Genomic DNA, 21,904 nt, shown 5'->3' on the forward strand with positions numbered 1-21,904 from the left:
GCCTCTGTATCTAAGGAAGCAAGGATGCACAATGAAATTTAAAAAAAAAAAAAAGACCTTTGGAAAAATATGCATAAATGGATTCATACAGAAATTAAGTCCTACCCTTGAAGGTAAGACTTCTTGGCTGCTTTGCTGGAGCACTGTAATGAATGTAAAAGTTTAGAACGTATAATTTAATTATCATATTCTGGTCATAAATACTTTGGGGCTGTAGTACATTTGAAATCCCGGGAGCTCTAGCTAAGGTTGCAGCTGCAACATCAATTACCATTTATCCATTCCAAGAAAGCTTTGCCTGTGCCCTTGAAACCTTTACGTTCTGGAGAGTATCCAAAAGGGAAAAAAAAAAAAAATAGTGGCGTCGCTCACTTGCGCGTGTGTGCGTGTTTCTCACTCCTGGGCGAGCTCTAAAATGGTAGCGGACGCCATTTCGGAGCGGGGAGAAGGGGCGGCGTTGGGGCCGTGGCTCTGGAGCTGCCGGGGGCTCCCTGCGCCCACCGGGCGCTGGCGTGGCGATGGAAGAGCCCCGAGTCGCCTGCGGTAGGATGCTCGTCCGCGGGTCTTGGCGTGAATATGGTACGGGCTTTGAGAGGGAGAGAAAGGGCTGATGCCCGCAGGGAGCCTGCGCCGCTTCCCGTGATGGGCTTACTGCCCCTGCGCTGCATCGGGCATCCCTGCAAATTTTTATTCTGTTAACGTGCTGTTGGTATCTGCCTGTGCTCTCAGGGTTTATTTTTATGTAATAGGGTATAATTCGTGAGAAATGAAACAATGAGCTCCCTGCGAAGCCGGTTCTGAGCAATGCGTGTGTGTCACTGGCGCTCTGCAAAACACCTGCAGTTACTCCGTCGGCTTCTCCTGAGGGGCAGATCGTGTCCCCCAGCCCGTGGGGTTGGGGGGGTGTGCTGTCCCCGTGTCGGGGGCTGCGGTCCCCTCTCCGGCAGCCCCCGGCCGCCGTGGGGTCCTGATGCTCCTGCGAGGAGCAGGGAGCGCCTGGGCGTGGGGCAGAGGAGAAGACGGGGCTTCCTGCGCCGGCCGCGCTTCTGCGTGCTGCGTTTTCCAATTAAATACTAATTCTTCAGACGCTTACAGAGAACAGAGCATAGGTTGGCAGTTCAGCTTCTTCAAGACCTCTGGACTGACCAAAACCTTACCAGCATCAAGATTTGACTGGTTCTGTACAACAGTACTTACAGGAAACGTATGAATTCCAATTTATTTTGTTTGCCAATAGTAAGTGTATTTTTATACATAAAATCTTTCATAACAGATACGTGTAAAGTGTTTTCTCGGTGTGAACTGAAGTCACTTTTTTGTTCTGAACTCCGTCTTGGTACTTTGGTCAATGTCCTTGTTATGATGTACCTGAGTTGTTGGAAACATCAGCAAAAACGTTTAGGGTAATTGAGGTGACTTTATACAAAACAATGAATATTGCAGTCTGCTTTACTCGTATTAAAGGGAGGGTAAAATGTGTGTTGTTCTGCAGAGAGAGAGGTTAATTATGAGACTTTGCTGCTTTAGGTATGCCTCATTTTAAATTTTTCTGGGCGTTAGAATCCCAGGACTCCTTCGTAAGTTAGTGATAAAATATATCCTGATGCGGAGTGCGTGTCGGGAGGAGGCCGATGGTACCTGCTCATCTGATTGTAAAATAACGTGTTTCTCTGCCATGAGGTTCTGATGGCGGCAGTGAAGCAAATTCGGCCGTGGCCGCTCTGGGTGACGCATTCCTCAGGTTGGTGTGATCTCGGTCGTGTTACAGGTGTGTGCACAGAACTGGACCGTTGGTTCAGAATCTGGTTTGCTGCTTTATCCGGTCATGGCACGGCACTGATCTGGGTGCGGGAGAACGGAAAGGGTGTTAATCATCTCGGTTGTCAGAGGTGCTGTAAAACAGTAATACTGGATGCTTTTCGTCGCAGGCTTTGGTTAGATACTGTAGTCCGAAGTAGATTTTTAATTCATTATGGCATCATTGAGGACACGCTTGTAATCAAGAACAGCGCTTTTACCAAAGCAATTTGGTCCCGTTTTAAGCGCAAAGAGAACTTTAGTACAGTAACCCACCTATTGGGAAGTTATTTGGAGGGCTTGCTTGTTTGTTTGTGGGTGTGTTGTCCGTTGGGGCGGGCAGCAGCACCCCCGGCCCCCCGTCCCTGGGGGGACTGGCGGTGCGGTGGGTGCCCGCTGGCGGGAGTGGAGTGGTGCGCAGCCGCGGTGCCGGCCGGACACACCGCGGGCTGGGGGCGACGTGGAGCCGGCAGGCAGCCGGGGGGAGAGCCCTGGTCCTTACCAGCTCGTACCCATTTTCAGTCTCTTCAAACTCAAGTGAGTATGTTAGAAGAGACCACCGTAACCACTGGGTCGGGTTCTCAGCAAAATACATTTTTGAAATTAATTTCAGTTGGCAAATATACTTCTGTTTTAATATTGTAACAACAACTGTTGTGTCAATAGCTTGGTTTTAAAATTTTTTCCTGCTTGAACTGAAGGTTACTTTCTTGCCTAAGAGGGTATAAATAACAATTAGTGGTTTCTCTAGTTAATAAAGAAGTAAGCAATTCAAAAAATGTAATCGGTTGCTGTATGCAGCTGAGTGTTTACATTGTTCTCATTGCTATAAGATAAGAATGAGGCCCAGATGGCAATGACATTGAAAATCATTTCTTCACTGTTAGTTTGCTGATACTACTTAGACAGATAAGTAACGGGCTTTGGAGACGATGTTCGTTGGATCCTAAGGTGACTTACGCTGGAGCAGCACTGACGGTGTGCGGTGTTGTGGTCTGGGTATATCACGAGTGACTGCAACTCGCCCGTGTGAAATGTTACATTAGAAGTAGGAGCAAAATTAATAGTCTTATCAAAAGACTGGTCAAAATAAATACAGTCAAATTCTGAGCCGTTTCTTCCAACCCTAGACATATTGCATCCATTTCTTTCCTCAGAGTTGGCAGTCGGACATGAACAGCATTTTCTTGCAGGTTTTTAGGAGCCAGTTGCGAGTGTTCTGGTTTTGTAATTTATAGTCGCACCAGGGAGTAACTTAGTTGTCTGCATGTCTGAAAAAACCCTTGTATTATGCATTTCCCCTGAATTTTTCTTCAGGGTAGGTTTTTTTTGTTTTTTTTTTTTTTTTTAAGGTGAAAATTGGGAAGGTGACGGCTGCCTCTTCGCCGAGCGGCCCCACAGGCTTCCCGAGGCGCTGCTTCTCCTGTGCTGTGACTTGCAGCTGTTTTCCTTAAATGCAGTTAGTTTCTGAATTATTGACCAAGTTCTCTTCTCATTGCACGTGTGTAACTCGCTATTGGTGCTAATTTATCTTGTGCTTTAAAAAAGAATGTACCCTTCAGCAAAAGAGCGCCGGGGCTGGGCATGGGCTTGGAAATCCCGATTGCGGCTGATGGTCCCACGCTTTCCTTCGCCGGCAAAGAGTTGTCAGTTGTACACTGTGAGTGACTAATAATTTTAGTTGCTGAAAGTATTCATCTCTTCTTCATTATCTCACTGGAGACATTTTTGTTTAGTAATGTAAAGTAACCGGAAGGTAGTATGTTTTTAAAATATCGTTAAGTTAGTAAGTTTGACGTACGGGAGTGTGCGTATTGTGTGCTGTGTTGTGGAGAGTTTATATTCTCCGCAGTAAAGAGAGAAGAAAGCAGAAAGAGGAAAAAGCAAATGTTTCCTTCGGTAACGAACAACTCTGCTGGAGGAAGGTTTCTTCAGAAGAGGGAATAGCGACCTGGCCCATCTCTGGCGGGTGTTTCTGGCGGATGGCGGGGCTGAGTTTGGTCTCCCAGCTGCCCCTGGCCGGAGGAGCGTGGCGCTGGTGGGACTGGCTCGCCCGGGGCCTGGCCACTGGCCTCCGCGGGAGGACGCCGTGACCCGCGGTGGACAGGCACCCCCAGACAGGAAAACTTCACACCGCCAGAAAGGTTACCGCACCCCACTTTATTAAGGTTTGGACCTTGAGCCTGGTTTGAAAACCTCTGGCAAATGATTAACACAGAAATGGCTTTGGTTAAACAACCTGATTTCTGCCGAGTGTGTGACTGCGGCTGCATCTTCTTTTCTCTAAGTCTTTCCATTGTGCCCCCGTGCGTTTCCTTGACTGGAAACAATAAATCTGTCTATACAAACAAATAAAATTAGATTACATATAAATAGTTTCTGAAAGTAGATGGGAATGGAGCTCAGTACCCTTAAACAAATAACACTTTGCCCTCCCAAAAATAAAATTTAAAGTTTTTACAAATTTGGTAGCCCTAAAATTTGAAATTTTTTTCCTCTCTCATCTATGCTTCCTGACTTTTTCATTTATTTAGATAAGAATCATAGTTTATTAGGGTTTTGTTGAGTTTAAAAACATGTCTGCCAATAACTGAACAGTTACTTTTTTATTATTATATTATCTCGGAGTGTAACTTCCCTCCCTTACCTCTTCCTTAGGAAGTGGTTGTTTGTCTTTTGCTACGTATGACTTTATAGGTAAAAGACACGTATTAAACCTCAAGCCAGTGTGTAGTAGCTCTTGCAGGAGCCCTTATGCACTGCAGTCCCTCCTGTTCTCCATGTTTCAGACCAGCAAAATTGTGTTTCACACAAGCAGGGGACTGTCGGTGTCTGGCAGCTCTCCACACAGTTAGTAAATATTGGCCTTATCTGATATAGCCGGGCTTGAAAAGATATGCCAGAAGCCCAGATTAGATTGCTGGCTACTGCTTTATTAATCAATGTAATAATTTATTTTTAGTTTTGTAAGTCATATCATCTGTTTTCTTTCTCAGATTACATTTTCTGTGGTACTGGTACAGAAAATGAGCCCTGTTTAAAAATTAAAGGTGATTGAAAAGTTTCAGTGGAATATGTTTGGCGCTACCATAGTTTCTATGACAGTTGATGAATGTTTCCTTAAAAATGCTTTTGTCAGAAATTCGTACGGTATAAAGAGTTTAATTTTTGTGTCTAAATTAGCTGTCTTCAAAACTCTGCATAGAAAGATGTTTTCATCTTTTTCTGGTTTTAATCATTTTAATAAAATGAAGTTCTCAAGTGACATATTCCTTATTTAAAATCACAGCCTCCCAGCCTATATTTCAATGTTTAAACTGAGATTTTTTAGTATAAGAACAGGAGCTACTGGGCCTAAAACTTGAGAGAAAATAAGGCGACTTACAGTAGCTATAGACTGGCCAGTGATTACTGGTTTTAACAGGGGGGAGGTTGGTTGTTTTTGAGGTAGGTGTTGATTATTATTTTTTTATGTAATTTTCTTTTTTTTGCATATGACACTACAAAGTGGAGAAACAATTTAATTCCTTTTTTCCAAATGGATCGGTAAGCTGGGGGGGATAAGGGGGGGAGGGGGCAACCAAACAAAAAAACAACAACAGAAAACCCCTAAACCACACAACAGAAGAAATTAATAGAGGTGTGGGTTGAAAGGAAGCAAAGCTTTGTAGTCAGAAGGATTTGTCTACCTAGACAGGAATGCTGTGGGGGAGCAAAGAACCAGGTTGGCGTTCTCAAGCCTGGGGCTGCCCTCTCCTCTCTGAGTTCCTGCAGAAGTCCCGGTGGGCAGCCGAGCTGTCCCGGTGCCGGGCGGTGGGCGCGATGGGCACACTGGGCCCGGCAGCACCGGGCTGTGGTGCGCCGTGAACTGTGGGGGCTGCTCCGGGCCACCCCACAGCCCAGAGGGCACGGGGACCTCACCTCTGAATAGGACGTAAGGCTGAGATCTGCCCGGAAGGGCAGGAGGACCCAAAATGTCATCTGTGCTGAACGTGAGCGCTAGTTCCAGTCACGTGGTGGGGAAGGAGCTGGGCGTCGCTGGGCTCGGAGCACAGCTCTGTTGACTTGAGGTTGTAGCGTGCCTTGCTTCAGCATCCGTACCCGATGTCAAGCGGAGCGTTGAGGCAGTGTTTCTGAAAAGGCTGGTTTGCATTAACCAAATACCGTCACGCACAGCTTTGCCGTGGGAGGCAGAAGTAGACTTGAACCCTCAGCTTTCTTATCCGTGTGGTTTCTTTTCCTGCAGCCCCATCGCCATTAGCTTCTATCAGCCGATTTCTTCATCAGAGGAGATGGGGCCATGCAAACAGCAGCTTCCATCGTTACAGTGTTCGTTCCTAGAGCGCCTCTGCACTGAGGAACGCAGACGTGCTTTGTAGAAATTCGGATGAGTGTGTAACTAACGATGCGTGTTTGTAGGGACGTCAAATAAATGTAACTGGGTTGAATTACATTCTGCCATTACTTGGATGTTGAGTGCTGGATTGTGCAACCTTAATATTTTATTATAGCTTTCTGCTCTTTAAAAGAAGGCAAATTAATTAGAAAACACAGAAAAGCCATCATATGGATCATAAACTATCGGTGACAGCCACTTCGGTTGACAGACTAGCTAATGATGGTTGTCAGCCTCTTTGTAGAGTCATAGAAGAGAAGTGTTGCAGCATTTCACAAATATTTTCTGAACGCAAGGGAACGATGTGATGGATTTGAGTTCTTTTCCAAGTTCTGGAAAGAAGTGTTCTTTCCCGGGTGTGCTTTTTTCTTCCCTTTTTCCTCGAGGTTGACTCATTCTATTTCATTCCCATTTCCAGCCTTTCCCGTTGAACCCTTCGCACCACCCCTGTTGGGTTTACTCTTCTCTCCTCCTTCCCACAGCTATTCCAGCACGTTCAAGCTGTTTCTGTGTTCTTGTCTGGTGTTTGCTTTTCTGCTCAGCCCTCTCCGCTCTAGCTTAGACACGGGTCACCTTCTCCCCTAGCGCATCTCAGGCTCTGTTTTTTAGGGGGGTCTACATGTACCTTAGGTCTTCGTGTGCCTGTGCTGTCTCATGTTTTTCCCTAACACAAGTAATTTTCACTTTTCTCTGCCACCTAGTTCCATACTTGTCAGAGCGTGGACTTCGTTGACGTTCATTCTAGTGTGACTTTTATCCCTCTGTATTTGCGTGGTAGGATGCCCACTCCTTGTGCCTGCTTTTATTATCTAACTCCTTCCTGGTACGAGCAAACGCGGCAGCAGAAGTCCTTGGAATGGCCAGACGGATCATTTCTCGCTGGCTCGCTGGGGATGGGGCCCGTGGAGGTTCTGTTCACCAGTAAAGCCTCCCACGTGCTGGAGTCTTTCAGTTTGGGCTGGAATTTTAAGGGTTTTGTGAATGTTGGAGAATTATGGGTTTTTTTTAAAAAAGTGTGACCAAATCTGGTCAGACTTTCTTGGGGAGAGGAAAAGGCGTTTTCCATGCAAAAGCCAGCCCACAGCCGAATGTGAAGCCCACGGTAGGAACCATGGATGTTCTGCCGAGTTTCTGAGTAAAGGCACCAAAGTCTTAAAAAAAAAAAAAAAAAAGAGTGTGTTATTTTCTAACTTTCTCTGGAAAGTGGCTGGAAACCTGTTGGACAAAATCTTCTGTGAAAATGACTTTTAAGTCAAGCATGCAGTATAGAAAATGCGTTTTGAAAGTTAAAACTTTGTGAAAATGAACTGAACAAAATGTGCCTCGTGACGGGGGTGGAGGCAGCCTTCGCCAGGTAACGCGGCAGCTCTCGGCTGGGTTGTTTACAGATGCTGAGTAAAATCAGCCTCTGAACTTGGGCACAACCACTGTTGGTTCAGCGCTTATGATCAGAAGCAGCTCAAAGGTGATTATAATAGTTTGTTTATTGTTCTAACAATGATTTTTATTTTTCTTGTTAAAGAACCAACCCTTCGTTTGTAGATGGCCTATATGTTTATATAGGAAAACCAGATCCTGAAATTAGGAATAGATACTCTTTTCCTAAAATGCCGGGGTGCAATGACATTTATTACTGTAAATATATATCAATATATGGCTTAATTTGCACAGCTTCTTGCATAACAGTATCCCAGTAGGAAACTCGGGGATGATGCTGGAAAGGAAGCTCTTGCAGCACTCGATGCAGACTGCAGGGAACGTGACAGTCATGAAAACAGTATGGAATGAGAGCGTGTTTTAAGAGTCAGTTTTAAAGGCTCGGATAATTGAGCAAGAAACTTGGCTTCAGAGATGCATCAGGGAAGTAATCTTGACCTAGTCGAGTAGGCAGTGAAAAATCCGTACAGCTTTACTTAGGTTTTACAAAATTAAGTGGTTAACTGTTTGAGTCGAGTGAACTTTGTGTGCAGAACTGCACCCTGTTTGAGGATAAGGGCAGTCTGTTTCTTGCAGTTATGAATATTATGTTTGCCAGTGTCCCATGGATCTTAATTAAAAGTATTTTTATGCTTTTTTTTTTTTTCTTTTAGCCCTGGAATAAGATCAGATGTAAGCTCTTCTCCATCCACAACCTCAGCAACGACGGGACCACCTCCCAAGCTTTGTCTTGTCTGCTCTGATGAGGCCTCCGGGTGTCATTATGGTGTTCTTACTTGTGGCAGCTGCAAAGTGTTCTTCAAAAGAGCTGTGGAGGGTAAGATGTGTTCTGATGAACTTGCTGTTTAAAAAATACAAAATCCACATCCATACTCAAAACCCAGTCTATTTAATCTCACTGTAATCCATGTTTGTGCTAGAATCCTACTGGAAGATCCCACCCATTATATCACTGATCTTTTCATAGTAAAAACCATTGATAATGGTGCATTATCTGAAGCATAGATTCCATTTACATTTATAAAATGCTCCCATTCAGTCACAGTGTAAAAGGATCTATTGTTGTCTTGGCTTCTTGTTTCTTTCGTCTTTTGCTGTTGTTTTTGTTTATTTGTCTTATTTATAGACAGATACTTGTCTGTGTGCATTAGATTTGTAAAGTTTGTGATTTTTAAGTTTAATGGTAGCTGTTTTGTGCATGAAATTGTATGTGAAACTTGGTAAATCTGTTGTATGCGAGGTTATGATAGTTTTACAGCTTTTCCTATAAGCAATATTGGTTATATTATGTACACGTCCATGCGTGTTACTTGCAGGGGTAACTAGGTAACAGGAACACGTATGTGGTTTTGGATCATTGAGATTTTTTTCTAATCACAGGAAGAAAATCATTCTGGAAAATAGCGATGATGGAAAACTACATATGACTCTGTAGTGTGTATAGCAGAATAAGTAATCTGAGAATTTTGGGCTGCGTAAGTGGCCATTATGTAATGGACTGGGCTGTAGCTCAGTGTCTGGCTCCTCGCTTCGGTGTCAGAGGGATGCAGAAAATTTAGACTGTGTTCTCAGTGTCTCTGAAAGGATAGGGATTCCTCTATGCTGAAATTTGTTGTTCTTAGTTACAGCCTTACAGGGTTTCCTGTCTCGCGCCTCTTCGTGCAATTACTGGGTATTTTGAAGTGAATTAGACCATCGCTTGTTGCTAATGTTTGTGCAAGTTGGGTTTCACTGGCGAAGAGGGAAGGCTGTTCTGACAAAGACCAGCCGCCATTCTGTCTTTTGGAAGAGGAGCTTTCTCCCAGTTCCCAGCTCACTGCATGCAATAGGGAGCTCCGTGGAAATGCAGAGCCTCTTGGAGGGATCGGAAAAGTCAAGTTCATGTCGTAGTTTTTGCTGGCACAAGGGGAAAGGATGTCAGTTCTGCAGGAAGCTGAAGCTGTTTCTGAAGTCTTACAAGACAGTATGAGCTCAAGTGCAAAGCACTGAGTTGCTCCTGACTCCCAACCGGTCCTGTCTGGAGTTGCACTCCCATTTAGAGCCAGGCTCTTTCTTTGAAGTAAATAATCATCTGTATCTTTGATTAAAATAAGATCACCTGATACGCCTCAGAAGTAGTATTATATGGCATCTGAGTATATGTCATAGTGATGGTTTTGCCCATCCTCGAGCTTAAACAAATCACAAAGGTATTGATATATGAAGAAATCAGCACAGTAATTCCTTTTGATCGGTGACGTGCCTTGGCGCATCTTATATCAACTGTATTAATGGTAAAAATGGAAGCAGGCTTGTAGCTGAAAAATTGCAGTAAATTGCTCAAGGTTTACCTCCGCTTTCATTTTTATTGCTTCAGAGATTATCCCAACTTTAATCCTCCAGATTAGATATTGTGAATGTTTTCAAGAATCTCTTAGTTTTAGTATTCACTTTAAGGAACAAATAATTTGCTTTTGTCTCTTATAGGCATTTTTCTTAGTAGGAACATATGTAAAAAGAATTTGTTTCCGCAATGTGCTTTTTATTAACAGCTGCCGGGCGCCTGTTAGTATACAGACGAAACTGACTGCACATTCGTAATCCATCCTTTAGCCTGAATCCCTTTTTTGTACCTTTGTCTAAACACATGTATACTGTGACAGAAATAGTCACAGAAACTGAAGATATCAATATCAAGAAAATCAATATAAAGCGTATTTCTTTCAGCAAAGAGTAGAACTAGAGGGTAGGGGGAAGGATGACGGTGGGACAGCAGCTGTATACTTACACGCAGTTCTTCATGCAAACAGGGTCCTTTCTTCAGGAACGCAGGATGGCCAAGGCCATCTTGTTGTAGTTCTTATTTCGAGCCCAGAGCCCTCACAGTTGGGTTTCTCCGGTCCCAGAGCCAACCCCATTCACTTCCCAGCATGTCACCCCCCCACCCGCTGCCAACCCAGATCTTCACTACTCCTCCTCACCTCCGCTTCCTCGCCTTGCTTCAGATCCTCACGCCTCCCCTCCACCACATTCCCCAACACCTCTGCCTCCTGCTGTGCTCCAGATTGTCCTTCTTTTTCAGCATTTTTAATTCCCTCGCCCAAAACGCTGCAATTTCTAACCTTTTTGTACACTGGTGAGCTCGAATGAGCAGAGACTCATTCAGTCGAGCCTCAGGCGCCGGCTTGGGCTACGGGTGGTGCGATGTTGAAGCGTCCAGCCACTCTGTAAAATGCTCCTGTCTGCCGTAAATCCCCTTGGAAACATCTCCATTTGCTCACTGCCAGTTGTTACCAGTGTCTTGTTTGTGAAGTGGCTTTGTCTGGTTTTTGAAATACATGCCTTTGTGCAACGGGCATGTCCTCTGGGCGGCAGTCAGACAGGAAGCAGAAGGTGCAATCAACTTCACTTCGCACAAAATGTTCATGTGAAAGGAGAGCTTTAATATAATGTGATACAAAGAAATAGTGCAGCTTTCCCTAAAAAAAAGCAAGAATAGGTAAGGAGTAAATACAACAAATCAAACTACTTTCAAGGAGATAAAGCGCTTTGGTTTTGTTAGGGAAAAAAATGGAACAGCTCAGGGAAATCTACACCTGAAGCATCTGGATCGACTGTGGGAAACCATGGGCTCATTGAGCATCTTTGTGAGACATGCAGTTGGAGTCTCTATTCTGCTACAGTGATGGTGACTAGTCATCATTATATTTCCTGTGTGTACATGTATATTTGTCTGATGCATATTAGTATGCTAATGGTAAACAGAATCTTGGATCTGGTTTCTAAGTTATGTTAAACACAAAGATGACACAAGGGTCAGTGATGCTCCCTCTTCTTTAGATGAAAAAGGTTGGGGGGATTCATTCAAGGGAACCTCCAGGGCTTCCTTGGAATATCAAGGGACTTGAAACCCTTCACTGGAGAAGTTTGACTAAAGCCACAGTAATGGGCTCTGCATACCCGTAATTTTCACAGCTGACTTGAAATAAATTCCTTAACCGTGCTCTTTTTCTGTGAGAGGGCTCTTAAGCTCCGTTGTTAACTCAGTATTTGGAAAATGTGTTTGTTTCTCTCACTATTGTACTATCAGGACTTTGAAATATAGCGTAAAAGCTTGGCTAGGGGCTTTCTACCTTCTAAAGAAATACCTAGTTTTTGATCCCTGTCTGGGAGAAGGGTATATCGTTTAGTAATATCTTTCTCTAAAGTTATCTTGAGACAATTATTCATATAATCCAAATAATTAAGAATAGATATTACTCTTCCGTTGTTCTGCTCTGAATGGCTAAGGAATATAGTTACTTTAATTTATGTAGCTCAAGTTGCCGTATTGCGAGGGTCAGTTTTGCTGTGAATCTGTGAATCCATAAAAGTGTGAGAGAAATTAGTTTGTCCGGTTCAGAGTCTTAAGTTAAACAAGAGGAGGTTTTGTGACTTTGAATATGATGAAAGCTGTGTCTATGTATCCGTAGAAATGCTGACATTTATACTTTCAAAATTTGTTTATGAATGTTATTTACATCCCTTCTGAAACTGTTTAGGGAAATCGGAAGCATGCTATAGAAGGTAGCTTTGAGGAATGTAAGAGAAAAATAGTTTTAAAAATAGAATTTGCCTGATGTTAACGAATAGCAAATAGGATTTCTTCCGAAATTTATTGGCTTTGGTGTCTAAATATGAGAAATCTGTTCGGTGTTTAGATACATGAAATCATATGGATACTGATCTTACTTTTGCAAGAAATGAAGTACAGTAAGTAAAGATATTATATAGCCCCCAGATCCTTAACGTTGCTGAAAGAAATAATGACTTTATCTACTACTCATTGTAGAGCTTATGGTTATTTTGTTTGTCTTTGTGAATACAGGGCAGCACAACTATCTGTGCGCTGGGAGAAACGATTGCATTATTGACAAAATTCGGAGGAAAAACTGTCCAGCGTGCCGCTACCGGAAATGTCTTCAAGCTGGCATGAACCTCGAAGGTAACGTCAGATCTTCAAATCCCTTTTTTATTTTTCAGTCCTAGACAGTAAAGGTCATATGGCTTACGAAGCTAAAGCAATTATTTGAGCAGCACTTTAATATGTTAAAAGTACTGCATTTTATGGCGTGTATGAGCATTTTCATGAAAAGCAAGATTTTTTTAAGGCTAAAATTTTCTTCTATGCTTTCCTATCCGTACTCAGTTGCTCTGGCTCGCAGTATGTTCAGCAGAAGTGAGTCATACACACAAACCAGGGTTATTTTTTATTCCTGTCAGCACATATATCTCGCTGTTTTTTCACTGAATCTGAGACAGCAGAACTCCAGGAGAACTTCTGTAGGGAAGTGTGATGCTGCCCTTCCTCGCTCGGGAGAGTGACCTGACACTGAAACCGCAGATGAGAAGGAAAGCCCAGAAACACAGATCTGAAGTTGGAGTAGGGCCTATATCTTCAAGCTGAAGAAAAGGAAATTATTTTTGTTCATGCTGTGGATTCTTCCTAGATATCTGTCAGATTCTCTCTAGAAAAGATAGGTTAAATATATAAATTTAAGTATACCAGTACATACTTGTTCTCTGCTAGGTCCTGGATGGCTTATGAGAAACTGAAGACCGCATCAACTAGAGATTTAGCAGCAGTTGTAAAATAGCATAAAACATTTTTGTTAGTGTCAGCTACGTTTTATGCTTGATATTTTTTCCTTGAGCTGTAGACATTAATACAGTGCTCGCTAGCATAGTTATGGTGATACTTGTGTAATCAAAATTGTCAGATAAAATAAAAATGTCAAAAAATGTATTTGTCAGATACAAAAATAACAGTTTCATTTCAGTCAGTGGTAATATCCTTTGGTGAAATGTAAGGGGTGAGTTATGTTAGCGATCGATGATGCGCATCATCTACCACAGATTGGAGTCTATGTTAGCGCGTCCTTTCTTCCTCTTCTGCTTCCAGCCTCTCTCAGGAGGACGAATCACCAGTTTTTCTGCCCTGCAGGTGGTTCTGTGCGCCCCTTTCTTCCGAGCAAAGGGGAGAATCCCGCCGGTCCGAGATGCTTGCGCTCCTGTGCCGTGCTTACGAGTGCATCCCCTCCTTCACGGCAGGGGTTTGCAGGGAGGACGGGAGGCTGCTGGTCGGTCTGTTGAGGTGTTACCGTGATCCGTGTGCAGGATGTGAGGGTGCATCTCTTAACAGCCAGAATCTACACTAGTGGGTTCTAAAATAAACCCTTAAAGTGCACGAGGTTGTCAGCGAGTGTCTCCCGGGAGCTAGATTTAGCTTTTAGACGCTCCCACTGGGCTGAACCTTGCAGCTTCAGAGGTAATAGCAGAGCAGTCCTCTCGCCTGCTATTGATGTCCGAGGTGGAAAGAAGCAGTGCCCTGCTGGGGCTGGTGTGGCCAGGAGCAAGTAGAGGGAACAGCAAAGACTAAACAAAGTTTAGAATAATGCAAAAAAACCACAATTTTCATTTTGAGGTGGAAAAGACTGTTTTAAGACTTGTTTCTGTTTTTTCTCTCCGTAGTTTTTTTCAAAATACATATATTCATATAGTTATCTGTATGAATAGAGCACCTTATTATGTATATTACTGCAATAGTAAGCTTTTCCATTCCTGCATCAATTTATGTGAACTCTGTTTAATCTCAGGCGCTCAGACGTGTTCCTTGAGTTGCCTTTCCGCCCCAAAGAAAATTAAAATTGAATGACGCTTGATACTTGCCACTACTCCGCATGGAGTTTGGAGCCCTTCCAACTATAGTTTGTTTGCCTGAATTTTGGCACAGCGAATCCGAGAGAATAGTGACTTTTGGGAGGATGGATATCGTTATATAAGTTGCTGGAAAAGGGGGGGAATCTTAGAAACTCAGCAAGGAAACGGAAGAACCCAGGGTAGTGTGAAGCAGTGAAAAACAGCCATGAAAACAACGATTTATGGAATAGATCAGAACAGATGGTGAATTGGTTGTACAGAAGAACTCCTAGAAAAGAAAACTGGAAGGCAGCTTAAAGCGCTGAAGAGACTGAAGAACAGTTCCTGTTACCTTGGCTATTTTAGAGTCACAGTTCAGGAATTACTCTTGTTTAAAACAGAATTAAATTTGCATACTTTTTAGACAGAAATGTCTTTTTGAAAAGTCATCAGGTGTATCCTTGGTGCATAAATAATGGCTGTAAGCAAATCAGTTACTGAACAGCGAGAGATCAGAATATCCGAGCGTGTGGGTCTGGAGCCCCGCTCACTGGGCCTTACTTGCTGGTGGAGGTCGTGCACGAACCTGCCCGGTCGTGTTTGGGATATCTCTAGGTTTATAATTCCTGCGGTGAATTTCACTGTTAGGTGTTGGGTAGAAGACCAACTTATTTTTAAATAAATAAATAAAATCTACCGTGCAATATTTTAAGGCTTACCTGTTCTTGTGCTGAGACAAAAGGGGCTCCTTCTACTCTCGAAACGTGTTACTCGGTAGTTTTCTATTACAGTCTGTTTTATCATCAGTCAGAACTTTGTCCCTACTTATCACCCTTTTCTGGAACTTTCTTGTTTCTGTTGCATGGATTTGGGGTGTAGGGCACCGGAAAGACATAGAGCTATCAAGCTGCAGGTACCAGAGATTCATACGGTAGAAAAATGCTATTTTGCAGTTCACGCTTTGATCGTTAATTACCCCTAGGCATCCTTTGGCACCCTTTCTCTTTCTGATGTGCTTGAAAAACTGATTTATTGTTATGTTTTATGCCCGTAAAAAATCATCTAATAATTTTTTGGCCTTTCGTGCTGCATTTCATAGTTAAACTGTTGGCAAGTTATGGGTTAGGTTTTTTTTCCTGTTGTCTTCATTTTGAATTCATTTCAGTTGTTTGAAGGGTCTCTTCCTCTTTCTAATAACATCCATTGCGCTGCTCTGTAAGTGCAGCGGTGGGTTTTGCCGTCACTAATCCCAGTTTAGAAGTGAGGAGGGTGGTCTCCTTGTCCCCCCGGCGTGGCGGTGCGGTGGCGCGGGGCGCAGGCCGTCTGGCGCTGGGCAGGGGGGGGCTGCAGCGGGGCCTGCGCGGCTCTGGGATGCCGGACTGCAGCGGGGCTCGGGGGGGTTGGCTGTTTTTAACAGAGGATCTCGGATGCTTTTATTTCCCTGCCGAGTTTACCTGTATGGGTTGTCTTCTGGAATTTGCCCTAAGGAGCTGGTTTTAAATTTGTGGTATTTTTTATATTGGAAAATAAATGGTAAAGAAATACACTATCTCAGCCTTCTTTTTTTGTGAGTTACAACGACATATCTAAGTCAGGTCTAGTAGCACAGCCTCATAAAAATACTTGCATAATCTTATCAGATGCCTTTCTTTTGATTATAATTTTGCCAGACTTTCTGGGCTGGAAACACTCCGTAGCAGGTGTCTGCATTAAGCTGAAGGCACGTGCATGTAAATTTAAGTGAAAGCAGTTCGTTTGCTTTTGAGACCAAGGGTAATGGGGCAAAACCTGCCAGGCTGCTGAAAGGGTTTTGGAGCAGCCATTTCAAAATTTAGAGGAAAATAACAAGAAACTCTTTGCTCCAAGGGAGTGAGTGTTGCTCTTCCCCCGTGGCAGTTCGGCCAGTGTATAAGCCTTTGGGGAGCTGCAGTTGGCAGGAGGTCCCCAGAGAGTTTCCCATCGGTGCCGGTGGTGTCTGAGGCCCCTCTCCCGCCCAGCGGGGAAGGGGCTGCGGAGGGGCATCTTCGGTGGCGTTCAGCAGCTACAGAGGTGGTGCGTTTCTGATCAGAGATTCTGAATAGGGCGGTAGAAACTTTCAACGTGAAACCACGTTACACGATGCTTTTATGTGCTACTGATTTATCTCGGCAGTTCCAGACCAGAAATCAATTAATTAATTGAGACACAGGAAAAGAACCGGGTTTCGTTTTGGTCGCAGTTGATCGTGCGCTCTGCGCGGCAGAGTGCATCCAGGAGAGCCGAAAGCCAAGTAGGAGACGCCATTATTGACAATATGCTAATAAAACTGTTGCTCCAACTTTTTGTAGTTTACAGTTAACATCTCTGTGTGATGTTTTATTTATTTGGCGAATGAGTTTTATGGTTTAATTACGCAGTGATGATTTATATGCAAGAGGGTTGGCAAGGGAAAAGTCGCCTCCTGCCCAGCGTTTTCAAAAAACTGTTTTCCCTGGCTCAAAAGATGGAGTAACTTCTTACCCATTAAATACATTTTTTCCTTTCTTCTGCATGGGTTCTGTACTTAATATTTTAAGGAACTTACAAAATGTGCAGTCCTGCAAATATTTCCAGACAGGTGTCCTGCTGTCACATGAGGTCTCACTGAAATGTGAGTAGTAGAAATCATAGGATCAGGCCTTCTGGTTTAGGATCAGCCGTGTGATGTACCTGCAGACATTATTGAACATTTTGAAACGCTAACGTAAATATGACTTTCATTAAAACGTAAAATAAGCTTATTTTCACAGGAAGTTTAATTGCAGTTAATGTGAAATTCTTTACAGTTTTATGAAAAAATGCTTTAAAAGTTTCAATTGTCTGATCTGCAACTGCAGGAAAAAGAAAGCGGCATTTCCTCTGTTACGTTTTTATTGCTGTGCGGTCACTTTCCGTTATCTAACCTGTGGCTTACCAAAACTTTCCTAGCTCGAAAAACAAAGAAGAAGATAAAAGGAATCCAGCAGACCAGCGCAACGGGAACGCGGGATGGTTCTGAAACGCCTGGAAACAAGAGCATCGTTCCCGCCTCCCTGCCGCAGCTGACCCCGACCCTGGTGTCCCTGCTGGAGGTGATCGAGCCCGAGGTGCTGTACTCGGGCTACGACAGCACCCTGCCCGACTCCAGCTGGCGGATACTCTCCACTCTCAACATGCTGGGAGGGCGGCAAGTGGTGGCTGCGGTCAAGTGGGCTAAGGCAATACCAGGTGAGGAGCAAATACGGGAATTGCAAAGTGCGGTCTTTTTAGTGTACTTCGAATCTGTCTTCACGTTTCATATCCTTCAGAGCCTTCAGAGGGGAGGTTTCAGTAATAGCTGAGCTAATTCGTGTGACAAACTCTTCTGGAGTGGAAAAGCAGAAAAAACATGTGCAAAAATGTATTTACTTGGATTGCAACCTAGGTCATTTTACTTGAACCCTTTGACTATTGAGTGTTAAAATTCATATTCAATTAGAGGTTTGTTTTTAAAAGTAATATATAGAGAACTATTTTTATAAGCTCTAGCGGCACCTCTTAGGTAATTATTTCTTCAGTATTTTTAGCAATGAGATTTTTTTTTTACCTTAATAGACTGGTGCTGCTGTACTGGCTTGTCTGGGTCTGTGTTCATGGATGGTGGTGGTTGGTTTTTTTACTAGCCCTCACCATATCTGTAGGGTTTTGTAACTGGGAATAAGCATTTGAAGGTCCAGTTCCAGGGTAGAAGTCAAGGTGTTCATATTCTCTGAAGCACTGTAGCTGCACGATTGAGCTGACTGTCACCGGGGGAATGAGGAAGGTTCGTTGCTGGTTTGGCTCCCACCTGAAGACACAGTTACCCACTGCCTGACAGTAGAAGTGATGTCAAATGTCAGCCTTGGACATGACACGTAGTCTGGGAGAGGCCAGAGCCGAAAGTAAAGCTGAAGATGTGTTTATTCCTGACAGAACAAAGACTAGTGGTTTTTTCCCTTTCGTTTGCAGTCAGTACCGTTAGCTACCTGTTCTGAAAAACCCTAGCAGGAACACCTCCATAACGCGTATGTTGCCCAAGAATAACATCACATAACAGGTCTGCCGAAAAAGAAGTCTGGTAATGAAATTTATGAGTCATAATGGTGTCTCCTTTGAGGCAGGAGAAAGAAATTAACAGTAGGAAAGAAAGACTAAACTCAAATACATATGTCCAGCAGAGAAGTGAATAGAGTTCTGTGTGTCTATCAGGGCTTTTCCACAGTGGGGCATTGCGCTGAATTAGCCGAGGTCTGCGTTAGGAGGAGTTCACATGCGCACACCCTCTTCAGGGACAAGGCTTTAGGAGACCATCTGGTATTCACAAAGACAAATTTAGATGCTATTTTTATAAAATAGTTCTGTGTTCATAATCTCTTCTGAACAGTTTCCCTAATTAGACAAACCCTCCAGGTTAGAACTTGGGCTCGTAATGAAAATGCCAATCTTCTCTTTAATAATTATATTAATAGGAACTATTTTAATCAGGTTTTTATCTTCTTTTTTTTTTGGTTGCTAAGGTGGTTCTTCACGAGTATTTAATTTGTATGTGCTTTGACTGGTTGTACACCATCAGATGTTCTAACAGAGTACGCCAGCATTGGTTGCCAAACCCTTTAGTTGGGATTTCAAAATAACCTTTTCCTGAGGAGGGTTTGAGCAAAGATTTCAAGATTTGACCCACTAAGTTTGAAATAACTTACTTTTTGAAGTATAGTAACTGGTAGTTACTGCTGTCTCCAAAGCTGGAAACTGTTTGAAGTTGTCAGACATACCAGGTTTTGGTGTGTATTAGTCTACTGAATGCTCTCTGTTTGCACATCTTCGGGAAGCAGCACTGGTATGAGCTCTTTAGATGTCAGATGCTTAATAAAATCAAATAAAATCAACTTGAATTCAGACTTTAATAATGATTCAATATGGCACAATATTTTCTCGCTAAATGTAGGCAGGATCTAATAGGAACTAGTGTTGCAAATTAGCAGCTGCCTACATTTTAAGACTGAGACCAATTTTCAGATTTTACACATTTCCACATTGTTTAATTGGCTCTGTTCATGCTGCATATTCTTAGAAGATTAGAAGCAGTTAATGATGGTAACTAATGCAATACATATTTTGTAAGTTCAGTCTACAGCTGTTGTTGAATAAGAAAAAATTTGACATTAAACCATTTATTGTCTAATGGACTGCTCTCATGAAAAGTAAAAATTACTGTTATTTTTTGAAGTTAGCTCAATGAATTCTAGTGTATACTAAATATAATTGTTGTCTTTTGTAATCTAACTGACCATCAGTTCCAGATAAGCACATGCATATATTTTGATTTTATTTTTTTTTTAATGTTACGTCCCCGTTTAGTACCCGCAGTACCTGTCGCTTCTTGTTCAGCTGGTACTCTCCCCGTCCAGACCATAATAACATCCTGGCTGTCGGCCCACGGCTCTTGGTGCACTTGGGCTTTTGTAGATTGAGTGCTGAAAATGTATTTTGAAATGTATATTTGTAAGTGTGAACATCATGTGTAATGCAAAGTTCAAGAGTTACCCTTCCTGTTGCTCCCTCTTGCCAATTTTTTCTGTTACATGTGTGTTGTGTGGTTGGCAGTTCCACATCGAAACCAGCTCGAGGCTGAGTTACACTGGAGCTTTCCGTTCAAACCTTTCAAGTCTTGGATGTAGTCATAATGTCCAGAAGCTGTAAGCGGAGTCCCACGGTTATGAACACTTCATTCTACATATGCAAAATTTTGAATAGCCAAAGGATTCCTTAATGATACACTGAGAATTTGAATGTAGCTTTAGTAGCTGGAAAATGGTATTGAAATTTTGCATCCATTTTAAGGTGCATTTTTTTCATCCAGCAAGAACTTACTCACGAGAAACCTCTTATTGTTCTAATTACTGGTTTTCTTCTACCAAAACTTTAATCTAAAATACTTGACTGAATCAGATGATTGTAATAGGACAAGAAATGTTGTTATTTCAGGTACAGTCATTACAATTAGAGAAACTGTTATCAAATACGCTTCTAAAGTGGTAATCTGCGTTGGTAATACAGAAGTTGTATGGATGACAACCATGGTCCTTTTCCAAGTTATGGGAGGTTGTCTGTCTTTTTTTTGCAACCAGTAATGTCACACCTCAATTTTTATTTTTCCAGGTTTCCGAAATTTACATCTGGATGACCAAATGACCCTTCTGCAGTACTCATGGATGTTCCTAATGGCTTTTGCCTTAGGATGGAGATCATACAAACAATCCAATGGAAATCTCCTGTGCTTTGCACCAGACCTGATCATTAACGAGTAAGTAAGGCATTTTCCCGGTTTCAGGGCGCTGTTAGACTCCAGGCAGTGTTTCTGGGGTTTGCACTGGAGAGGTGCGTCACTGGGTAGCAAGTTCTTGCAGAGATCACAAACCAGTCTGTCATTTGCCACTTTTTAGCAGCTTTCTTAGAGGTTTTGAATAAGTCAAATGGAAGAAAGGTGTTTTAGATATTAAGTGTATTTATATCAAGAAGGTTTTGTGGGAGGTGTTTGTACTAAAATGTTCCATATTGTAGCTGCTCCTGTACCATTCATTATAATCATTCATTTTATCAGAGCCAACACTGTTGAAACTAAAAATACGTCTAGGATGGAGAGAAAAGTTTGGCAAATTGCATAATGTTCTGTATGTTTATTATATAAAAGTGATAGTGTGGTGGTACCAGTTCCACTGGGTTCTGGATCAGTTAAACATTTATATCTGAGCCTGATTAAAATCTGGCCAAAAAGACAAGGTTACAAATGGAAAAACTGAAGTCTGATTTCTTTGTCGTTGTTGTTGAACTTTGTTATCAGTTTTCAAGAAAAATCAAATTTGCTAGAATGTTTGGCCATCTCTTTTCTTGCACCGTGCGTCATTTTCCTTGTATTTTTCAACCTCGTGCTGTGCGGTAGTTGTGTGTGGTAGAGGAGTGGAGGAGGGAAGTCAGGATCGTTGAGGCGATGAGCAGAAGGCTCAATTTGAGATGCAGCGGGGATAAACATGTTGTGCAGAAATACGCATAGTTATACTACTTTCCATAGACTGTTTCAAAGGTGGAATAGCAGATCAGGTTAAGTTATCCCTTTCTGCCTCCAGTCTGGAGAGCAAATACTCCGTCTCAAAGCCTCTCCTGTAGGGATGCACTGGAGAATCAGTCCCGATGGACTGTCGTGCTCTCCTGCCTTTTACTTTGAAGCCATTGCAGCGATTGTGTCCTTCAGCTTATATTTCTAAAAGCCACTTCTTCAAACAAGTGGAAGAGTGTCTGCGTAGCCTGTAACGAACTCTTCAAGTGATCTTTGTCTTGCAATTCCGGAGATGATAGCCATATTCATAAAGCCTGTCGAGGCATTTTGTCTGTGTTCTGAATTAGTTGCTGAAAATATTCTGTAGATGTAAATCTTTGAGATTGCTGGCCAGAGCCATTCCAAACCTAGTTTACCCATCTACAGATTCCAATTAATACAATGCAATCACTATGGATTTGCCATTTCTTTTTTCATGAAATGGCATAGCCCATTTGTGGGGACTAAAGCTAATAAATACAATTACACAGGGCCTTTGACACATACAA

The 21,904-nt window shown here is 42.7% G+C and overlaps 1 protein-coding gene across 2 annotated transcripts in view; it reads left to right on the top strand.

Moving 5' to 3' along the window:
- Positions 1–21,904, top strand: part of NR3C1 (nuclear receptor subfamily 3, group C, member 1 (glucocorticoid receptor)) — a 66,465-nt gene that overhangs the window by 31,789 nt on the left and 12,772 nt on the right. Inside the window, exons 2-5 of one of the 2 annotated variants that reach the window (XM_009890576.1) lie at positions 8,284–8,447; positions 12,477–12,593; positions 17,234–17,512; positions 20,462–20,606. In XM_009890576.1, the coding sequence (XP_009888878.1) occupies positions 8,284–8,447; positions 12,477–12,593; positions 17,234–17,512; positions 20,462–20,606 (705 nt within the window). Of the gene's footprint in view, positions 1–8,283; positions 8,457–12,476; positions 12,594–17,233; positions 17,513–20,461; positions 20,607–21,904 lie in introns of both variants that reach the window. The other variant, XM_009890584.1, reaches the window with a different exon arrangement.

Source organism: Charadrius vociferus, unplaced genomic scaffold (genome assembly GCF_000708025.1).
Source record: "Charadrius vociferus isolate BGI_N301 unplaced genomic scaffold, ASM70802v2 scaffold370, whole genome shotgun sequence".
NCBI lineage: Eukaryota > Metazoa > Chordata > Aves > Charadriiformes > Charadriidae > Charadrius > Charadrius vociferus.